We start from the raw sequence: 20,593 nt of genomic DNA on the forward strand, positions 1-20,593 counted from the left end.
AAAGTCTAGGAAAACTGCCATGAGCAAAAAAGAAAGATAATAAGGTTGTCAAATGGATTGTGTCACTTTAGGCAGGAGGTGGGGAAGGAGTGCTTTTTAAAATTGATTTCCCCATATTAAACAAACAGCTAGCCCATTGGGAAAAAGCATTCCAGCCTATCCCTAATGTCTTTTGTTTTCAATTTGCAGGGGTGTGCGCTTTCATGGAGAGGTGGACTTAGAAATGTGGCATCCCCCACCAACAATCTGGAATGGTACAGCCCATTTTGCCCCTTTGTTCCACTCCTGCCATGGACCAACCCTGAGTGAATCCAGATTAATAGTTTTTCATTCAGTCTTCATAATTATACATAGATTCATGACTAGGCTAAAAATTCCCATTTGCAGGGGGAAACGTAACGGCCTTTTACCACTCTGTATTGGTTTTGTTTTTCGTTAGTTAAGTCTGCCTCCCTGTCCCGTTTGAAATTTCCAAACGTCCTGTTTCCCTCTATTTCTGACGTCCAGGCGGTGAGTGCCGCTGCTTAAGTTGTGAAAATGGCACGACCCACGCAGAAGAGAGAGGTACCGGCCGGCTGAGCAGACCCCCAAGATTTGTAGAAGTACAATTATATATAATTGTACTGTTCTGCTATGACATCTGTTGGAAGAAAAAAGTCTTTGCCGGCCTGCTAAAGCACATCAGAGAGGGAGCCAGTCTAGCTTCCCTGGGAAGAGAGTTCTAGAATACTGGAGCAGCCACCAAGAAGGCCCTCTCCCATGTTCCCACCAGGCATGCCTGTGATGTTGGTGGGACTGAGAAAAGGGACTGAAAAAACCCCACTTTGGTTGTAAGGCAACTCTGTTTTATTGAGCCTATGCAGCTGTATGGAGAGAGTCCTACTGACAAAGAACTGGCAGTGAAATGCAGGTATATTTATACACAGTAGCATCTTAACCAATTAGCAGTTGGCAAAATTCTGAAGGAAAACAAAAACAGATCAAAGAAAACTTCTTCATTAGACCTTATCAACAGACGGCCCATAACACTTCTAGCAATGTTAGACTGGCCTGGATGGTCATCATACTTCGTTATCAAGCTAGCTTATTTGTCTTATACTATATAAAAAGGTCTTGATCATTCATTCCAATCCCATCATGCAGTTCACGAGTAACAAAATGAAGAAGACACAAAGTGTGTGCAGTGTGGGGGATAAGAAATCATTGGGGACTTGTCAGCTGTGACTACTTTTATTCGTACAGCCACTTTTGATCTGGCTCCTGAGAAGTGATTTGGTGAGTGAAAAAGTGCACATTACTGCAGGGGTGGGATAAGAAACGGGCTTCAGAAAGGCACCCAGCACTCTCCTGGCCATGTGGTGCAATGGTTAGAGAGCGGGAGTGGCGGGGAAATGTACCCAGGTTCAGATGCCTACCTGCCTGAGAGGCTCACTGGATGGACATGGACCAGCATGACATTGAGGGTGTGGAAATGTCCCTGAGCAGTAACACTTCGAACTGCATGTAGAGCTTATGTAACTGAATGTTCCTCCACTAGCATTAAAAATATATTTTTAAATCCCTTTGTACAGAAAAGTAGCATCTCAGGTAAAAAGCTGGGATCCTCCTCCTGCCACGCTACTTTTCTAAGTGCGTGGATTTTAAATTTCCCCCCTTATTGTGGAGGAGGATTCTGCAGCCCCTACTTCCAGTCTGAAGTGGTACAGTCCAGAGAGAAGTTTACTACCTGTGACTATTCCACCTGTCCCCACCCCCAATTCCTTTCTGGAAATGTCCCTCTACAAAATGGCCAGGCAACTCTAGGCCAAAACCTGCATTTCTACGCAATCCAAGCTGACTTTCACCTCCTCCCATGACACACCCTTGTGCTAACTGGATACCTAGAGTGACCCTATGAAAAGGAGAACAGGGCTCCAGTATCTTTAACAGTTGCATAGAAAAGGGAATTTCTGCAGGTGTCATTTGTATATACGGAGAACCTGGTGAAATTCCCTCTTCATCCCAACAGTTAAAGCTGCAGGTGTCCTGCCCTGTTAAAGGTACAGAAGCCCTGTCCTCCCTTTAATATGTTCACCCTACTAGACATACATAGGATTGGGCCCTTAAAGTGTTTTTTATCCCACTCCTCAGCCAAAAAGGCTGCCAGAACGGCTTACATGCAACCACTTAACCAAGCCAGGCTCTGCCCACAAGCTTATAATCTAAAAAGTCATGTCACAAAAGGAAAAGCAGTTGTGAAAGGAGGAGGAAAAAATTTAATAGTCTTTCAGCAGGGCTGGTGGAACGGCCTTGCTTTATCTCTCCTGTCCCTTTGTACAACCTACTAGAATGACTTCTGGTGGCAACAATTAAAGGAGGAGGAACGTTGTCCTGAAAGTCGGCCAAGAAATATTTCACATCAGTAAAATAAATAGGTGTTAAGAAGGACTTCTATGTGTTTTGTTCCTGCATAACTCCATAGTTCAGCCTTCCCCAACCTGCTTAAAAGGTCAATACCAGCACTTAAAATTACCCCCGAAATGCCCCAGCAACCAGTGCAACTGATGCAACATTGCCGTCTCACGATCTGACTGTCTTGCCGCCCAAGATACAGGCAACTGAAGTTTCCCAGACTGTCTTTAAAGGCAGCCCCACATGAATCCTAGAATCGTAGCGCAGGAAGGATCCTATAAGGCCATCGAGTCCAACCCCCTGCTCAGTGCAGGAACCCACCTTAAAGCATCCCTGACAGATGGTTGTCCAGCTGCCTCTTGAAGGCCTCAAGTGTGGGAGAAAAGCCCACCACCTCCCTAGGTCATTGGTTCCATCGTCGTACTGCTCTAACAGTCAGGAAGTTTTTCCTGTAGTCCAGCCGGAATCTGGCTTCCTTTAACTTGAGCCCATTATTCCGTGTCCTGCACTCTGGGAGGATCGAGAAGAGATCCTGGCCCTCCTCTGTGTGACAACCTTTTAAGTATTTGAAGAGTGCTCTCATGTCTCCCCTCCATCTTCTCTTCTCCAGGCTAAACATGCCCAGTTCTTTCAGTCTCTCTTCATAGGGCTTTGTTTCCAGACCCCTGATCATCCTGGTTGCCCTCCTCTGAACACGCTCTAGCTTGTCTGCGTCCTTCTTGACTTGTGGAGCCCAGAACTGGACGCAATACTCTAGATGAGGCCTAACCAGGGCCGAATACAGAGGAACCAGTACCTCACACTATTTGGAATCTATACTTCTATTAATGCAGCCCAAAATAGCATTTGCTCTTTTTGCAGCCACATCACACTGTTGGCTCATATTCAGCTTATGATCTACAATGATTCCAGGATCCTTCTCACTTGTAGTATTGCTGAGCCAAGTGTCCCCCATCTGGTTTCTTTTCCCTAGGTGTAGAACTTGGCATTTATCTCTATTAAATTTCATCCTGTTGTTTTATATTTATTTATTTATTTATTTATTTATTTATTTATTTATTTATTTATTTTACTTATAGTATTTTTATCCCACACCTCAGTCAAAAAGGCTCCCGGCCTGGGGTGGGTGGGTTTTACAATCAATCAGTATAAAGAAGACAGTCCCTGCCCTCAGGTTTACACTCTAAAAAAGACATGACACACAAGGTAAAGGCCATGGGGAGGGAAGAGGGAGAAAAATAAATTAAGGAGACTGTTCAGCAGGGCTGGTGGGAAGGCCCTGCTCCCCCCTGTCATTTCCCAAAGGAGGGGCAGACCAACAGCTCCTCCTTCTTCCCCACAGGGTCATGATGTCAGTTAGCCCTGGCATTTATCCCTATTAAATTTCATCCTGTTGTTTTCAGTCCAGCACTCCAGCCTATCAAGATCACTTTGAAGTTTGTTTCTGTCTTCCAGGGTATTAGCTATCCCACCCAATTTGGTGTCATCTGCAAATTTGATCAGCGTTCCCTGCCCCTCCTCGTCCAAATCATTAATAAAAATGTTGAAGAGCACTGGGCCCAGGACTGAGCCCTGCGGTACCCCACTCGTTGCCTCTCCCCAGTTTGAGACGGTTCCGTTGATAAGTACTCTTTGAGTCCGATTCTGTAGCCAACTGCGAATCCACCTAATAGTTGTTCCATCTAGCCCACTTTTAGCTAGTTTGCTGATCAGAATATCATGGGGCACTTTGTCAAAAGTGTTGCTGAAGTCAAGATATACTATGTCCACAGCATTCCCACAGTCCACAAGGGAGGTTATCCTATCAAAAAATGAGATCAAATTAGTCTGACAGGATTTGTTCCTGACAAATCCATGTTGGCTTCTAGTAATCACTGCATTGATTTCAAGGTGTTTACAGATTGACTTCTTTATAATCTGCTCCAGAATTTTCCCAGGGATGGATGTCAGACTGACTGGTCTGTAGTTCCCAGGTTCCTCCTTTTTGCCCTTTTTGAAGATAGGGACAACGTTAGCCCTCCTCCAGTCGTCCGGCACCTCACCCGTCTTCCATGATTTCGCCAAGATAATAGACAGCAGTTCTGAGAGTTCTTCCACTAGCTCCTTCATTACTCTAGGATGCAGTTCATCGGGCCCTGGAGATTTGAACTGGTTCAAAGAAATTAGGTGTTCCTTGAACATTTGTTTATCAATCTCAAACTGCAATCCTGCCCCTTCAGCTTGTACTTAATTTTTTCACAGACCCACTTTTGGGAGAAGACTGAAGCAAAGTAGGAATTGAACACTTCGGCCTTTTCTTTGTCATCTGTTATCAATTTGCCATCCTCATTAAGCAGTTGAACCACCATTTCTTTCCTCTGTCTTTTACTACTCACGTATCTGAAGAAAGCCTTTTTATTGCTTTTAGCATTCCTTGCGAGCCTTAGCACATTCTCAGCTTTGGCCTTCCTGATGCCATTCCTGTACTTCTGTGCTACCTGTCTGCACTTTTGTAGCCTGGCCTTCCTTCCACTTCCCAAATCTATTCCCTTTTGTTTTCAGGTCATCTCTAAGCTTTTTGTGGAGCCACATTGGTTTCTTCGGTTGTCTTCTATCTTTTTTCCTTGTTTGTAATTGTGCCTTTAAAATTTCCTTTTAAAAAAACTCCCATCCATCTTGGACTCCTTTTCTCATTAGAGCCACTTGCCATGGGACCTTATACTTATCATAGTTCTGTGTTTATTAAAATCAGCTTTCCTAAAATCCAGAGTACGCGTATGGCTACACTCAGCTTTTGCTTCCTTTAAAAGCAAGAATTCAAGTATGACGTGGTCACTTTCCCCCAGAGTTCCCGTAACTGCCGTTTTATCCACTAAGTCATCCCTATTGGTCAGAATCAATTCAAGGATTGCCGATCCTCTAGTTCCTTCCTCCACTTTCTGTAGGAGAAAGTTATCACCCACACATGTCAGGAATTTCTTGGAAGGGCCGCTTTTGGCAGTATTTGTCTCCCAACAGATATCGGGGTAATTGAAGTCCCCCCATCACTACTACATCAGATTTCCTTGAAACGCTGGCAATTTGCTTCCCAAAAGTTTCATCCTTGTCTTCTCATTGATTGGGTGGTCGGTAGTAGACTCCGACTATCATGCTCCTTTTATTCCTTGCCCCATTTATTTCAATCCAGATGCTCTCGATGGGGCTACCAGGCTCATCTTCCAGTATTCATAGAATCGTAGAATAGCAGAGTTGGAAGGGGCCTACAAGGCCATCGAGTCCAACCCCCTGCTCAATGCAGGAATCCACCCTAAAGCATCCCTGACAGATGGTTGTCCAGCTGCCTCTTGAAGGCCTCTAGTGTGAGAGAGGCCACAACTTCCCTAAGTCATTGGTTCCATTGCTGTATTGCTCTAACAGTCAGGAAGTTTTTCCTGCTGTCCATCCGGAATCTGGCTGCCTGTAACTTGAGCCCATTATTCCGTGTCCTGCACTCTGGGAGGATCGAGAAGAGATCCTGGCCCACCTCTGTGTGACAACCTTTCCAGTATTTGAAGAGTAATATCATGTCTCCCCTCAAACGTCTCTTCTCCAGGCTAAACATGCCCAGTTCTTTCAGTCTCTCTTCATAGGGCTTTGTTTCCAGACCCCTGATCATCCTCATTGCCCTCCTCTGAACATGCTCCAGCCTGCCTGCATCCTTCTTGAAGTGTGGAGCCCAGAACTGGATGCAATATAACATTGAGATGCACTAACAAGAGCATGATGCAGAAGACATATACTTAAAATTAATGAATTCTGAACTAGAAGTTTGCTATGAATACTGGAATTAAACAGCATTCACAGCCCTTTCATTAAAAAAAAACCCATTCCTGCATGCTGTACACATTCTTCATTTCAACAGTATAATTTTGTGCGGGAGGGAGTGTTGTTTTAAAAAACTGAGAGTCGGACACCCTTCCTGATCTGCTAATAGATCCAGATCTAATAGATCCACCCCTGTGATAAAGGGGTCCCTGCACTTTGCCCCAGTTGAGATTTTAGCAGCCAGCAGAATGTGACCATGTGTATACTGCCTTCCTCGGTGTTATACTTATGGCTGTTTTTGCTAAACGGATTATCCGTGCATAAGCTGATGTTTATTGAAGTTTGAATGGTCACTAAAGCTTCTCCCGCAGACAGAACATGTGTAAAGTTTCTCCCCCGTGTGGGTCCTCTTATGCACAATGAAGCTCGAATTGTTATTGAAGCTCTTTCCGCACTCCATGCACATGTACGGCCGCTCGCCCGTGTGAATCCTCTCGTGCGTGATCAGGTGTGATCGTTGGCTGAAGCTTTTCCCACACTCTGCACATCTGTATGGCTTTTCCCCCGTGTGGACTCTCTGGTGAGTCACCAACTCAGTCCGCCTGGTGAAATCTTTGCCACAGTCGGTGCACTTGTAGGGTTTTTCTCCAGTGTGGATTCTTTGATGAGTGATAAGTTGCGAGCTGCTGTTGAAGTTCTTCCCACAGTCTGCGCATTTGTACGGCCTCTCCCCCCGGTGGAGCCTCTCGTGCGCCACGAGGGCCGAATTGTGGTTGAAGCTTTTCCCGCACTCCGAGCACTGGTACGGTTTCTCTCCCGTGTGGATTCTTAAATGAGTGATAAGGTAGGCGCTGGTGCTGAAGCTCTTCCCGCACACCAAGCACTTGCAGGGTTTCTCTCCCGTGTGGGTTCTCTTGTGCCTGATGAGGTGCGACGGGTCGCTGAAGCTCCTCCCACAATCCAAACACACATAGGGCCTCTCCCCCGTGTGGATTCGCTGGTGGTTCATGAGCTGCGAGTGCTGCCGGAAGCATTTCCCGCACTCCGGGCATTTATACGGCTTCTCTCCCGTGTGGATTCTCTGGTGGTTAATAAGGACAGACTTCCTGCTGAAGCTTTGCCCGCAGTCGGGGCACCGACACGGTTTCTCGCTCGTGTGGGTTCTCTCGTGCATGAGGAGCTCGGTCCCTGTGCAGAAGCTCTTCCCGCAGGTTGAGCACTTATAGGGTTTCTCCCCCGTATGGGTCCTCTTATGCCTGATCAGGTGCGAGGGGTCGCCGAAGCTTTTCCCGCACTCCAGGCAACTATACGGCTTCTCTCCCGTGTGGATTCTCTTGTGGTTGATGAGTTGGGAGCGCAGGCGGAACCCTTTTCCGCAAACGGAGCATTTGAACGGCTTCTCCCCCGTATGGATCCTCTGATGGTTCACGAGGACCGACCTCCGGCTAAACATTTTCCCACAATTGGGGCACTGAAACGGAGCTCTGTTTATTTGGGTTATTCCAGGCTCCAGAAGGTCGGATCCTTCTCTCAAGCATCCGAAGTGACCATTCTCATCCTCATCCTTGGGGCTACCTTGCTGGAAGACTCTAATCTCCGAGTCCTCCGACCTGTCCTCACAATTAATAAATGTGTCCCCTTCTTTTGCTGGGAAGTTTCTCTCCTGTATCTCAGGGGCCTCATCGCCCCACTTTGGACGCTGAGATGTATCCTGTTCTGCTCTTCTTGGTAATGCCTCAGGGGGTTCCGCTTCCACGTCATTTCCAGCCTCTCTTTGCTCTTTTCCACGCACCCACTCGTCACCTGCTGGGATAAGAAAAGAATTCGAACGTGAGACTTTTGGGGATGCACGTAGAGAGAGGAAACGTTGAGTCTAGATGCAATTTGGGAACATGGGCAGAGATACTGCCTATTCCGGCCTTTTAAAAACACCAAAGAGGATTAGGTCTATCGATGGCTGGTAGCAATGGTGGCTAGTAGTCACGGTGGCTAAAAATAGAGTCTCTGTGTGCAGAGAAGTAATATACCTCTGCATACCAGGGGCAAATGTCTTAACTTTTGTAGCTGACCTGTGGATGGGATCGTTTTGTGGGGCAGAACAGGCTATCACCACATAAGAACATAAGAAGAGCCCTGATGCTGGATCAGACCAAGGATCCATCTAGTCCAGCACTCTGTTCACACAGTGGCCAAGCAGCCATCGGCCAGGGATGAACAAGCAAGACATGGTGCAACAGCACCCTCCCGCCCATGTTCCCCAGCAACTGGTGCACACAGGCTTATTGCCTCGGATACTGGAGATGGCACACAACCATCAGGGCTAGTAGCCCTGGATAGCCTTCGCCTCCAGGAATTGATCCAACCTCTTTTTGAAGCCATCCAGATTGGTGGCCATCACTACATCTTGTGGTAGTGAGTTCCATACTTTATCTATGCACTGTGTGAAGAAGTCCTTCCTTTTATCTGTCCTGGATCTCCCACACATCAGTTTCATGGGAAGACCCCTTTGGGTTCTAGTATTTTGAGAGAGGGAGAAAAATGTCTCCCTGTCCACCTTCTCCACACCAGGCATCATTTTGTACACTTCTATCATGTCTCCCCTTAGTCTCCTTTTTTTCCCAAGCGAAACAATCCCACCTGATGTAACCTTCCCTCGTAGGGGAGATGCTCCAGCCCCTTCATCATTTTAGTTGCCCTTTTCTGCACTTTTCCTAGCTCTATAATACCGTTTTTTAGGTGTAGTGACCAGAACTGTACACAGTATTCTAAGCGTGGTCGCACCATAGATTTGTATAAGGGCAGTACGATACTGGCCGTTTTATTCTCAATTCCTTTTCTTATAATGCCTAACATGGAGTTTGCCTTCTTTACAGCGGCCGCACACTGGGTGGACATTTTCATCAAGCTGTCCACCACAACCCCAAGATCTCTTTCTTGTTCAGTCACCGCCAGCTCAGATCCCATCAGGTTATACTTGGAGTTGGGTTTTTTTTGCCCCAACGTGCATCACCTCACACTTGCTTACATTGAACCGCATCTGCCATTTGGACGCCCACTCTCCCAGCTTGGAGAGATCCCTTTGGAGCTCTTCACAATCCCTTTCTGTTTTAACCACCATAAATCATTTGGTGTCGTCGGCAAACTGGGCCACTTCACTGCTCACTCCTAATTCCAGATCATGAACAAGTTGAAAATAATTGGTCCCAATACCGATCCCTGTGGGACCCACTATTTACTTCCCTCCATCGGGAGAATTGACCATTTATTCCTACTCTCTGCTTTCTGTTCTCTAACCAGTTACTGATCCATAAGAGGACCTCTCCTCTTATTCCATGACTGCGAAGTTTGTTCAGGTCCCCAAAACCGAAAAAGTTGGACATCGCTACATTTCTTTTAGAAGTGCACATTTGGCCTCTCTGCCTAACGACGTCGTAGCCACCTTACATGAGGGAATCCTGAGAAATGCAATATAACAATTGTACCTAACTAAAATCCATCAGACAGCACACATCCGCCTAGGAAGCTGTGCGGCTTTTTAAAAAAACACCTCTTAAAATCCTCCTGGAACCCTGGACGAGTAGAACAGCTATTGCATTGCGCTCTATATGGGGCCACCTTGGATGTCTGTGGGTTAGGTGGGACCAATCACGCGGAGCATATTATGCTGTCTTTGGAATAGTGGCCCCCTAAAATCCTCCAGGAGGCCTGGAGGGAGAGATCAGCCTCCTTCATAGAATCATAGAATAGCAGAGTTGGAAGGGGCCTACAAGGCCATCGAGTCCAACCCCCTGCTCAATGCAGGAATCCACCCTAAAGCATTCCTGACAGATGGTTGTCCAGCTGCCTCTTGAAGGCCTCTAGTGTGGGAGAGCCCACAACCTCCTTACCCAAGAGGCTAGTGGCTCCATCGCCTTCTCGTTTCACTTCCTGGAAAATCGGCTTCTTCCAGGCCTCTCGCAGAGCGCCGTGAGTCTCGGGGAGATACACCACCTCTTCCTTCGGGCGATCCAGCACCTAAAGATCCGGCAACAAAGGAGAGGGCCTTTTCAGTGGTGGCCCCTCAATTATGGACACTTGCTATCTATGGACATTGAAAATGCCAAATCGACTGTCCAACAGAGATGACTGGACATAGACTACCAGGAGCTCCAGGGAGCTGCTTGGGGACCATGTTCCCCTCAGTCACTGGGTCTACTAGGCCATCCCTGCAAAGATGGAATGCCATACCTGGAGCTTTATCACACCAGCGTTATACTGTGCAATCACTGCGAATTGCATGCAAAGGACTCAGAAGTTTTCCACCTTATAATCTGCTTTGATTGTGAAATGCTCCCATGCAGCCTGCTTTAATTGTGCTTCAAAGCCAAAAGACTCGCTCTATTTAGACCCTGCTTTCTGAGCGTATCTTCCGAGCCGCCGCTGGGGAGCAGGAGCAGGATTTTAAAAAAATGCTTACATCTGCGTAAGCTTTAAAGATAAAGACCCCCAAATTGGCACATTAATAGATATTAGGGAGAGCTTTAAGCATACCAAATTTGAATTGAATTGGGTCATCCATTGATTTTTTATGATATTTTTTTTTACATTTCCCCCCCTTCAACTCACTTCCTGGTATGCAAAGCATCGCTGCCGCCCGGTAGCAAAAACAACAACGGCGAAAGCTTAGTGCTATGGGCATAATCCGAAGGAAGCAGGTACGTGTGATAAAGCTCCTGGGATGGCTAACTTTCCCTAAATATAGGAATTTATTTATTTATTTATTTATTTGTTACATTTTTATACCACCCAATAGCCGAAGCTCTCTGGGCGGTTCACAAAAATTAAAACCATAATAAAACAACCAACAGGTTAAAAGCACAAATACAAAATACAGTATAAAAAGCACAACCAGGATAAAAACCACGCAGCAAAACTGAGAGAATAAAAAGGTCTTCAGCTGGCGACGAAAGCAGTACAGTGTAGGCGCCAGGCGGACCTCTCTGGGGAGCTCATTCCACAACCGGGGTGCCACAGTGGAGAAAGCCCTCCTCCTAGTAGCCACCAGCCTCACTTCCTTTGGCAGGGGCTCACGGAGAAGGGCCCCTGTAGATGCTCTTAAGGTCCGGGCAGGTACATATGGGAGGAGGCGTTCCTTCAAATAACCTGGCCCCAAGCCGTTTAGGGCTTTAAATGTCAATACCAGCACTTTGAATCGGGCCCAGACCTGGACTGGCAGCCAATGGAGTTGCAAAAGGACTGGCGTAATGTGATCTTGCCGGGCAGTCCCTGTTAGTAGGCGGGCTGCGTTTACTAAGAAGCCATTCTCCTTAGCAAGGTTCAATGTTCTCCCCTCCAAGAGATTAGAGGGCAGATTCAAGAAAATTCCAAAGAATGTTAGATGCTGCCCCTGTAATGACGTGGAGGTGGAGTCCATCTTGCATGTACTATTTTACTGCGGTTACTATCAAGAGGCCAGGAAAGACCTAATATGCCCCTTTTACACAGTGTTTCCCCAGTCGCTCTCCCGAGTCTCTTATGATTATTTTACTTCAAGGCACCAATAAGCTTATTACTGAGCAAGTGGCCAATTTTTTTAATCTGGCTATTCTCATCAGAGCACTCCTGGATGTCTGATCATCATTTTAAACTTAGCGATAAGCATTTTTACAGATTTTGTATCCCTTCTTCTTTACCATCATGTATTTTATTATATCCATGTACTCATATGTTGTAATGGTGGTCTGTTGACTGTAAATAAAGACTGATTGATTGATCTCCCCAATGAGGCTTGCCTGGCGCCAACATTGTTATCTTTTCGGCGCCAGGTCAAGACTTTTCTCTTCTCCCAGGCAGTTAACAACATTCGCTGATTTCACAGAATCATAGAATCATAGAATAGCAGAGTTGGAAGGGGCCTACAAGGCCATCGAGTCCAATCCCCTGCTCAATGCAGGAATCCACCCTAAAGCATCCCTGACAGATGGTTGTCCAGCTGCCTCTTGAAGGCCTCTAGTGTGGGAGAGCCCACAACCTCCCTAGGTAACTGGTTCCATTGTCGTACTGCTCTAACAGTCAGGGAGTTTTTCCTGATGTCCAGACGGAATCTGGCTTCCTTTAACTTGAGCCCGTTATTCCGTGTCCTGCACTCTGGGAGGATCGAGAAGAGATCCTGGCCCTCCTCTGCGTGACAATCTTTCAAGTATTTGAAGAGTGCTCTCATGTCTCCCCTCAATCTTCACTTTTCCAGGCTAAACATGCCCAGTTCTTTCAGTCTCTCTTCATAGGGCTTTGTTTCCAGACCCCTGATCATCCTGGTTGCCCTCCTCTGAACACGCTCCAGCTTTTCTGCGTCCTTCTTGAATTGTGGAACCCAGAACTGGACACAATACTCTAGATGTGGCCTAACCAGGGCCGAATAGAGAGGAACCAGGACCTCACGTGATTTGGAAGCTATACTTCTATGAATGCAGCCCAAAATAGCATTTGCCTTTCTTGCAGCCATATCGCACTGTTAGCTCATATTCAGCTTGTGATCTACAACAATTCCAAGATCCTTTTCATTGCTGAGCCAAATTAAAAAGCCAGTTAAATTAAAACTGGCTTAAAAAGCCAGTTTTTTAACTGACCCCAAAATAGTTGCTTTTAAATGGATATTGTCTGCTTTTGTTAATATTTTATGCTTTTTATCGTTTTAAATTTTGTATATATATATTCATTTTTAACGTTCACTGTTTTTAACTTTTGTAAACTGCCCAGAGAGCTTCGGCTATGGGGCGGTATATAAATGTAATAAATAAAATAAAATAATAATAATAAAATAATAATAATAATAATAATAATAATAATAATAATAATAATGGCACAGTACAATGGGTTTTGTTCAGGAAAGGAAGGGGGAAGACAGAGTTGACTTTCCGGACCCCAGCTCCCTGCGTGCAAGTGCATGTGTGAATGCGTGTATGTGCAGAGTCACTCAAGGCATTCTGCAGCTCGGGCTGAAGGATGAGAACACTAGTGGTGTAGTAGAGGCCGGGCCCGCAGGAAGGCAATCCCTTTTTAGTTAGCAGGGGCCTTGCCACCCCTGCTCCCTCTGAACGCAGCTGCGACCCTCACAGTAGAATCATAGAATAGTAGAGTTGGAAGGGGCCTATAAGGCCATCAAGTCCAACCCCCTGCTCAGTACCTGGGCCTAACCTGCTTTACGGGGTTGTTGAGGTCTGTGGACAAAGGAGAGGCTAAGAATAGAACTAAATAAAAATAAGAGACTGAAAGAACTGGGCATGTTTAGCCTGGAGAAAAGATTGAGGGGAGACATGAGAGCACTCTTCAAATATTATTATTATTATTTATTTATATAGCACCATCAATGTACATGGTGCTGTACAGATAACACAGTAAATAGCAAGACCCTGCCGCATAGGCTTACAATCTAATAAAGTTGTAGTAAACAATAAAGAGGGAAGGAGAATGCAAACAGGCACAGGGAAGTGTAAACAGGCACCGGGTAGGGAGAAGCTAACAGTATAGAGTCAGAACAAACTCAATATTTGAAGGCTATAGGGAAAAGAAAAGTTTTTAGCTGAGTTTTAAAAGCAGTGATTGAGTTTGTAGTTCTCAAGTGTTCTGGAAGAGCGTTCCAGGCGTAAGGGGCAGCAGAAGAAAAAGGACGAAGCCGAGTAAGGGAAGTGGAGGTCCTAGGGCAGGCGAGAAGCATGGCATCAGAGGAGCGGAGAGCACGAGCGGGGTTGTCGCACAGAGGAGGGCCAGGATCTCTTCTCGATCCTCCCAGAGTGCAAGACACGGAATAACGGGCTCTAGTGACAGGAAGATAGATTCCGGCTGGACATCAGGAAAAATGTCCTGACCGTTAGAGCGGTACGACAATGGAACCAGTTGCCTAGGGAGGTCGTGGGCTCTTCTCCCACCCTGGAGGCTTTCAAGAGGCAGCTGGACAACCATCTGTCAGGGATGCTTTAGGGTGGATTCCTGCATTGAGCAGGGGGTTGGACTCGATGGCCTTGCAGGCCCCTTCCAACTCTGCTATTCTATGATTCTTATAAAATAATGCAAGATTCAAAGAGGGGACTCCCAATGTCTACTTTAAGCTATTAATCAAACTGCTACGTCCCAAGTATTTTTTTTTAGAAAACCCTAAAGCTTTTTCCCAGCCATAAGCTGCTTCCTACAGGCTGCCAAGCTTATAATTTTGCCCCATCACTGCGGTTGTGGGGAGAGCCCTATTTGCCACACTGCTCCGAGATGAGCAGAATCCTCCCTCCATCTCTCGGTCCAGACTCTCAACCTACATGACGGCTCTCTTTGTCCAGTATAGGATTTCCATTATCCGCAGTTTTAGGATTGCCCACAGAAGAAGATTCTTCAAGAGACTATTAAATGTCAAGGCCAGCCACCTGGACTTGGGCAGGGCATTTTTCCTAGTGGGGTGACTTGATTGCCAATAAGTGGCTTAATTGTCTGCACAGATAACGTGTTGTATATATATGCCTAGTGCATGAGTGTTTCCTTACTTCTCTCCTGTATAGAGAATCATAGAATCATAGAATAGCAGAGTTGGAAGGGGCCTACAAGGCCATAGAGTCCAACCCCCTGCTCAGTGCAGGAATCCACCCTAAAGCATCCCCGACAGATGCTTGTCCAGCTGCCTCTTGAAGGCCTCTAGTGTGGGAGAGCCCACCACCTCCCTAGGTAACTGGTTCCATTGCTGTACTGCTCTAACAGTCAGGAAGTTTTTCCTGATGTCCAGCTGGAAACTGGCTTCCTGTAACTTGAGCCCGTTATTCCATGTCCTGCACTCTGGGAGGATCGAGAGAGATCCTGCCCCTCCTCTGTGTGACAACCTTTTAAGGATTTGAAGAGTGCTATCATGTCTCCCCTCAATCTTCTCTTCTCCAGGCTAAACATGCCCAGTTCTTTCAGTCTCTCTTCATAGGGCTTTGTTTCCAGACCCCTGATCATCCTGGTTGCCCTCCTCTGAACATGCTCCAGCTTGTCTGCGTCCTTCTTGAATTGTGGAGCTCAGAACTGGACGCAATACTCTAGATGAGGCCTAACCAGGGCCGAATAGAGAGGAACCAGTACCTCACGTGATATGCTGTCATGCTGTGAGTATTATGTTATTTTATGTGCCACGTATGCTGTAAATATATTTATCAAGATAAATTAAGCCTCAGTAAATGTTATTGAAGAAACGCAAGTGTCTGTAGTCTCTGGTCATCTCATTGTCTCTTCGCACACTAAAAAGCTTCCAGCTATTCTCTTCTCTTACAAGAGAAATATAGCCCCTTCTCACCTGCTGCTCTCCCTGCCCCATGGCCTCTCGCCGCCTCAGCAGGAACTCTTCAGCCAGGGCCACTGCATGGGAGCAGCTCTCCGGTCCGCCTCCCTGTACCCAGCTCTGCATCTCCGAGGGCAGGACAGCCAGGAACTGCTCCAGGACCACCAGCTCCACAATTTGCCCCTTGTTGTGTTTTTCCGGCTTCAGCCACTGATGACAAAGTTCCCGGAGTCGGACACACGCTGCTCGGGGCTCCTCAGCCTCTCGGTAGCCGAACCGCCGGAAACAGAGGCGTTGGGCCTCAGAGTCAGAGACCACTTCGTCCGGCGCTTCTTCCTTCACTTTTACACAACCTGCGAGATCCTTCCCTGACAGGTGGCTCTCAGTGGGTTGGATCTCTGAGCTGAGGCCTAAATGGACTTTGGTCGTTCTGGCTCCAGCCGCTCCCTCCAAGTGGGGCAGAAAATTCTTGCTAATGCCAACTGGCACAGGCCCTGGTGTTTGTGGGGCTCTCCGGTCTGAATGGACGGACTCCATTTTCTTCAGGAATTCCTGCCATAGGCTTTCCCAGCTCTGTTGCAACCCTTCCCTCAGATCCCATTTTCCTTCTTCTGGGGGGCTTCTTTCCCAGAATTCCCCGGTCACTCTGGCCGGGATGACCTGAGGGTCTTTTCCCCTTCCTTTCTCTGGTTCGAGGCCTACCAAATCCAGCCCCTCCTGCTTCAGTCCCTGCCCTATTGCAGCCTGCATCGGGAGGGCCACGGACGACAAACGTCCGGCCTCAGCGGCCATTTTCCTCCTTAGTCCAAAGGTGAAACACCAGAACCACCATCAGGACGTCGTCCTTCAAAAATCAACGCGCTCTCTCTCTCTCTTTAAGTATCGGACACCCTTTGCAGGAAAGTGGTGCATATGCAAAAATCGATATTCCTCATGGGGACATTGTTGGCCTAAGGGGAACAAAGAGAATTGTCAAGGCTCCCAGGAAATGCCCCGGCCCTCTCTTTTCTTCTTTCTTTTCTGCATCATTTTTGTTGTTGGGTATTGCTATATCGACATTTTTCTTTTTTGTCTATAACTGTTATGTCAGGTCGGTTGCAGGATAATGTTTTGTCCGAATGGACTGTTCTGTCCCTGTTATTGTTGTTATTATTATTACTTGCCTTTCCCCCCCTTTTTGCCAAGAACTCAAGGTGGCTTATATAATTCTCCTCCTCCTCCTCTCCATTTGATCCTCACAATAACCGTGTGACGTAGGTTAAGCTGGCAGTCAGTGACTGGTCCCAAAGTCACCCAGTGAGCTTCATGGCTGAGGGGCATTTGACACAGTGTCAGCTCCAAGTTTTGAGGGCCCTTGGGCCATGCACACTCCATGGCCCCCTTCTCTCAGTGATGCGATCTTCTCACTGCCGTGGTCACCACCTGCTCTCACTCCTCCTCCTTTTCTCCCACTTGTTTGCTTGGCCTCTCCTGGTCCTCCTTCTCACCACCACTGTTGTCTGGGTTGGAGCGAGAGGCAGGTACACAAGCAGGCTGCCATGGTGAGGAAGAGGAGGAGGAGGAGGAGGAGGAGGAGGAAACCCAGTAGGACCTTGTCACTACACCCATGCAGTTGCCCAACCATAGGGTGACCGTATGGAAAGGAGCTCCTGTATCTTTAACAGTAGGGTGACATTATGGAAAGGAGGACAGGGCTCCTGTATTGTTAACAGTTGCATAGAAAAGGAAATCTCAGCAGGTGTCCAGTTAAAGCTGCAGGAGCCTCGCCCTCTTTTATATCTGATTAAGAAGTCAGGGCTCCTGTAGCTTTAACTGTTGGGATGAAGAGGGATTCTCCCCAGGTGCTGCATGCATACAAATGACACCTACTGAGATTCCCTTTTCTATGCATCTGTTAAAGATACAGGAGCCCTGTCCTCCTTTCCAGAGGGTCACCCTACCAGTATTAAAGATACAGGAGCCCTGTCCTCCTTTCCATAGGGTCACCCTACTGTTAAGGATACAGGAGCCCTGTCCTCCTTTCCAGAGGGTCACCCTACCCATTAACCCCTTCTCAGTCCCTTCCTGATCCCACCCAAGCATCTACATGCACTTCTACACTCACCAAATCTCCTCCTGGAAACAGTCAGTCATCAGCACTTGGCTTCTCTCACTCCGACCAATGGCTACAATTCAATGCCGGAAGCCACTCTCACATCCTTCCCACTCCCTTCTGGAGGCCTGTCTAGGAACAAAGACTTCTTATGTTTAACCCTATGAGGGGGGGATAATAAATAAATAAGTATGTTTAGGATAAAATGTGATTATTAGACATGATTGCCCCTTCTGTTTCTTGCTTCTTTTCTTTTGTGCCTGTGCCTTTAACAGCTGGCAGGTATTCAAAAGGTGCAGCTCTGCCCAGTGCAGAAATAACAACAACAACAAAATTAATAATAAATAACAAACTATGGCTTCAGGAAAGAGTTACTATTATTCTGTTAGTCACATCAATCACTGGCATCACATCAAAAACTATACAGAAAACCTTCAAAAGCTGGGCCTACCAAAATACATCCACACCAACATCCAGAAAGCAGTCGTACTTAAAACATGCTCAATTGTAAGGAAATTCCTGAATCCAGAAATTGCTGAATGCCTGTTATGTCCGTCTAGAAAAACCGCCATGTATGAGAAAAGAGAGACAATGACAACAACGATAGGGTGACCATATGAAAAGGAGGACAGGGCTCCTGTATCTTTAACAGTTGCATAGAAAAGGGCATTTCAGCAGGTGTCATTTGTATATATGGAGAACCTGGTCAAATTCCCTCTTCATCACAATGGTTAAAGCTGCAGGAGCTATGCTAGAGTGACCAGATTTAAAAGAGGGCAGGGCACCTGCAGCTTTAACTGTTGTGATGAAGAGGGAATTTCACCAGGTTCCCCATATATACAAATGACACCTGCTGAAATTTCCTTTTCAATACAACTGTTAAAGATACAGGAGCCCTGTCCTCCTTTTCATATGGTCACCCTAAACAACGATAATAATAATTTATTACATTTCTATTCTGCTCAATAGCCAAACCTCTTTGAGCAGTTCATAAGAATTCATAAAAATGACAAAGCACAGATACGACATTGTGGTGTAGTGGCTAAAGTGTTGGACTGGGAGCCGGGTTCTAGTCCCCACTCAGCCATGGAAACCCACTGGGTGACTTTGGGCCAGTCACAGGCTCTCGGCCCAACCCACCTCACAGTGTTGTTGTTGTGAGGATAAAATGGAGAGGAGGAGGGTTATGTACGCCGCCTTGGGTTCCTTGCAGGAAAAAAGGCAGGATATAAATGCAATAATAAATAAATAAATAAAATAATCAAACATATATAACTTTTTTAACATACAAAATGCAAAACAATTTATACAATGCTTTACATAGGGCAGCATGGTTCCCCGTTGTCCTCCTGCTGCGGTGACATGGACTCTGGCAGCTGCCGCCGGAGGAATTTAGCCGCTATGTGACCATAGAGTTTGGTCATGCGCACTTGAGCATTGTCCAAAGTTCCAGACGCTCTAGGTAGCTGTCTCCATGGTCACCGGTTTTTTCAACGAACCATCCAGATTTATTCATGCCGCTCCTGACAGTTGACGTGGTAAGCAGAGAGCGGGTACCTGGGGTGGATACTTTACCAATCGTGTGTGTGTAACTTCCCCCCATGACATGCTAACCCATTGTGGGATGCTCCTGAATATGACCCACTGTGGGTTAGCGTTACGTCTGAACCCAGCTGGACAGAGAAAGATGGACCATCTTACATAATCATCCTCATCATTTTATCCTCATAACCCTGTGAGGTAGGTTCATAGAATCATAGAATAGCAGAGTTGGAAGGGGCCTACAAGGCCATCGAGTCCAACCCCCTGCTCAATGCAGGAATCCACCCTAAAGCATCCCTGACAGATGGTAGTCCCTCTTGAAGGCCTCTAGTGTGGGAGAGCCCACAACCTCCCTAGGTAACTGATTCCATTGTCGTCCTGCTCTAACAGTCAGGAAGTTTTTCCTGATGTCCAGCTGGAATCTGGTTTCCTTTAACTTGAGCCCGTTATTCCGTGTCCTGCACTCTGGGAGGATTGAGAAGAGGGAATTTCACCAGGCTCTCCATGTATATAAATGACACCTGCTGAAATTCCCTTTTCTATGCAACTGTTAAAGATACAGGAGCCCTGTCCTTCTTTCCATATGGTCACCCTAAGACCAATCTATGGGGAGGAAAAAACGCTCTAGGAAGAGGCTCTGTGGTTTCTGCCATAGCCCCCCTCCTTCCTAGAGCAACTCCAGAGCTTTCTAGTTGCTGGCCGTAATCTTCAAGCCAGGCTTCCTAGGACACTCTAGGAGTGAGATTTCTATGACAGGAATTATAGAGCCTGTTCCTAGAGTGTTCCCCCCACCCCATAGATCCCCCCTTTTCATCGGTGGCAGATTCTGGGGGTCGCCAAACAAGGCTTGTTGGGGGGTGGGGGGGCTCCTCCTGGGATCCTGCACTTTTTGCAGCCCTCTTTTTAGGCTGACCTCTTTTGCCACCCCTATTGGGTTTTGTAGCTAAAGACTGACCTCTTTCTTCTCCTGCCTCTCCCTTCTCTTTAGTAGCCCAGGGAAGAGCAGCCCTTTCCTACCTTCGCCTTCAAAGGGATGGCGTCCCTGGCGCCGGCTGGATCACCTGCTCTTCACGCAGGTGCTGCAACAGCGGCTGTAGATCCAGCTCAGGTAGGTCAGGGGGGGTCATCTGAGTTTGGGCAAGGCGGCAACCAGCCAGTTTTCCTTTGTTTTGGGTGGGCCTTAATTAGGGCGACCCTATGAAAAGGAGGACAGGGCTCCTGTATCTTTAACAGTTGCATAGAAAAGGGCATTTCAGCAGGTGTCATTTGTATATATGGAGAACCTGGTGAAATCCCGTCTTCATCACTACAGTGAAAGCTGCAGGAGCTATACTAGAGTGACCAGATTTAAAAGAGGGCAGGGCTCCTGCAGCTTTAACTGTTGTGATGAAGAGGAAATTTCACCAGGTGATTCTCAGCAATTAACACCCTAAAATATAATGTGGTACAACTTAACAGGTTAAAACTTCAGTGGTAGGGTGACAATATGAAAAGGAGGACAGGGCTCCTGT

General features: G+C 46.8%; 1 protein-coding gene across 1 annotated transcript; it reads right to left on the reverse strand.

Moving 5' to 3' along the window:
- Nucleotides 1-6,484: 6,484 nt before the first annotated feature.
- Nucleotides 6,485-16,240, reverse strand: LOC134395666 (zinc finger protein ZFP2-like). Its single transcript, XM_063121829.1, has 3 exons — nucleotides 15,464-16,240; nucleotides 10,062-10,188; nucleotides 6,485-7,977 (listed from the first exon to the last, which is right to left on the reverse strand). The coding sequence occupies exons 1-3, from the start codon at nucleotides 16,238-16,240 to the stop codon at nucleotides 6,485-6,487; spliced, it is 2,397 nt and encodes a 798-aa protein (XP_062977899.1).
- Between the last annotated feature and the right edge of the window lie 4,353 nt (nucleotides 16,241-20,593).

This window comes from Elgaria multicarinata, chromosome 3 (genome assembly GCF_023053635.1).
Source record: "Elgaria multicarinata webbii isolate HBS135686 ecotype San Diego chromosome 3, rElgMul1.1.pri, whole genome shotgun sequence".
NCBI lineage: Eukaryota > Metazoa > Chordata > Lepidosauria > Squamata > Anguidae > Elgaria > Elgaria multicarinata.

What these genes read in the sequence shown, in the direction of transcription:
- LOC134395666 (XM_063121829.1), bottom strand. Translation starts at nt 16,240, where the DNA reads ATGGCCGCTGAGGCCGGACGTTTGTCGTCCGTGGCCCTCCCGATGCAG. An exon ending in TGGGGCAGGGAGAGCAGCAG is followed by an intron (nt 10,189 to 15,463) that starts GTGAGAAGGGGC and finishes CCGGATCTTTAG; the next exon opens with GTGCTGGATCGCCCGAAGGA. An exon ending in TGGAGCCACTAGCCTCTTGG is followed by an intron (nt 7,978 to 10,061) that starts GTAAGGAGGTTG and finishes TTATCCCAGCAG; the next exon opens with GTGACGAGTGGGTGCGTGGA.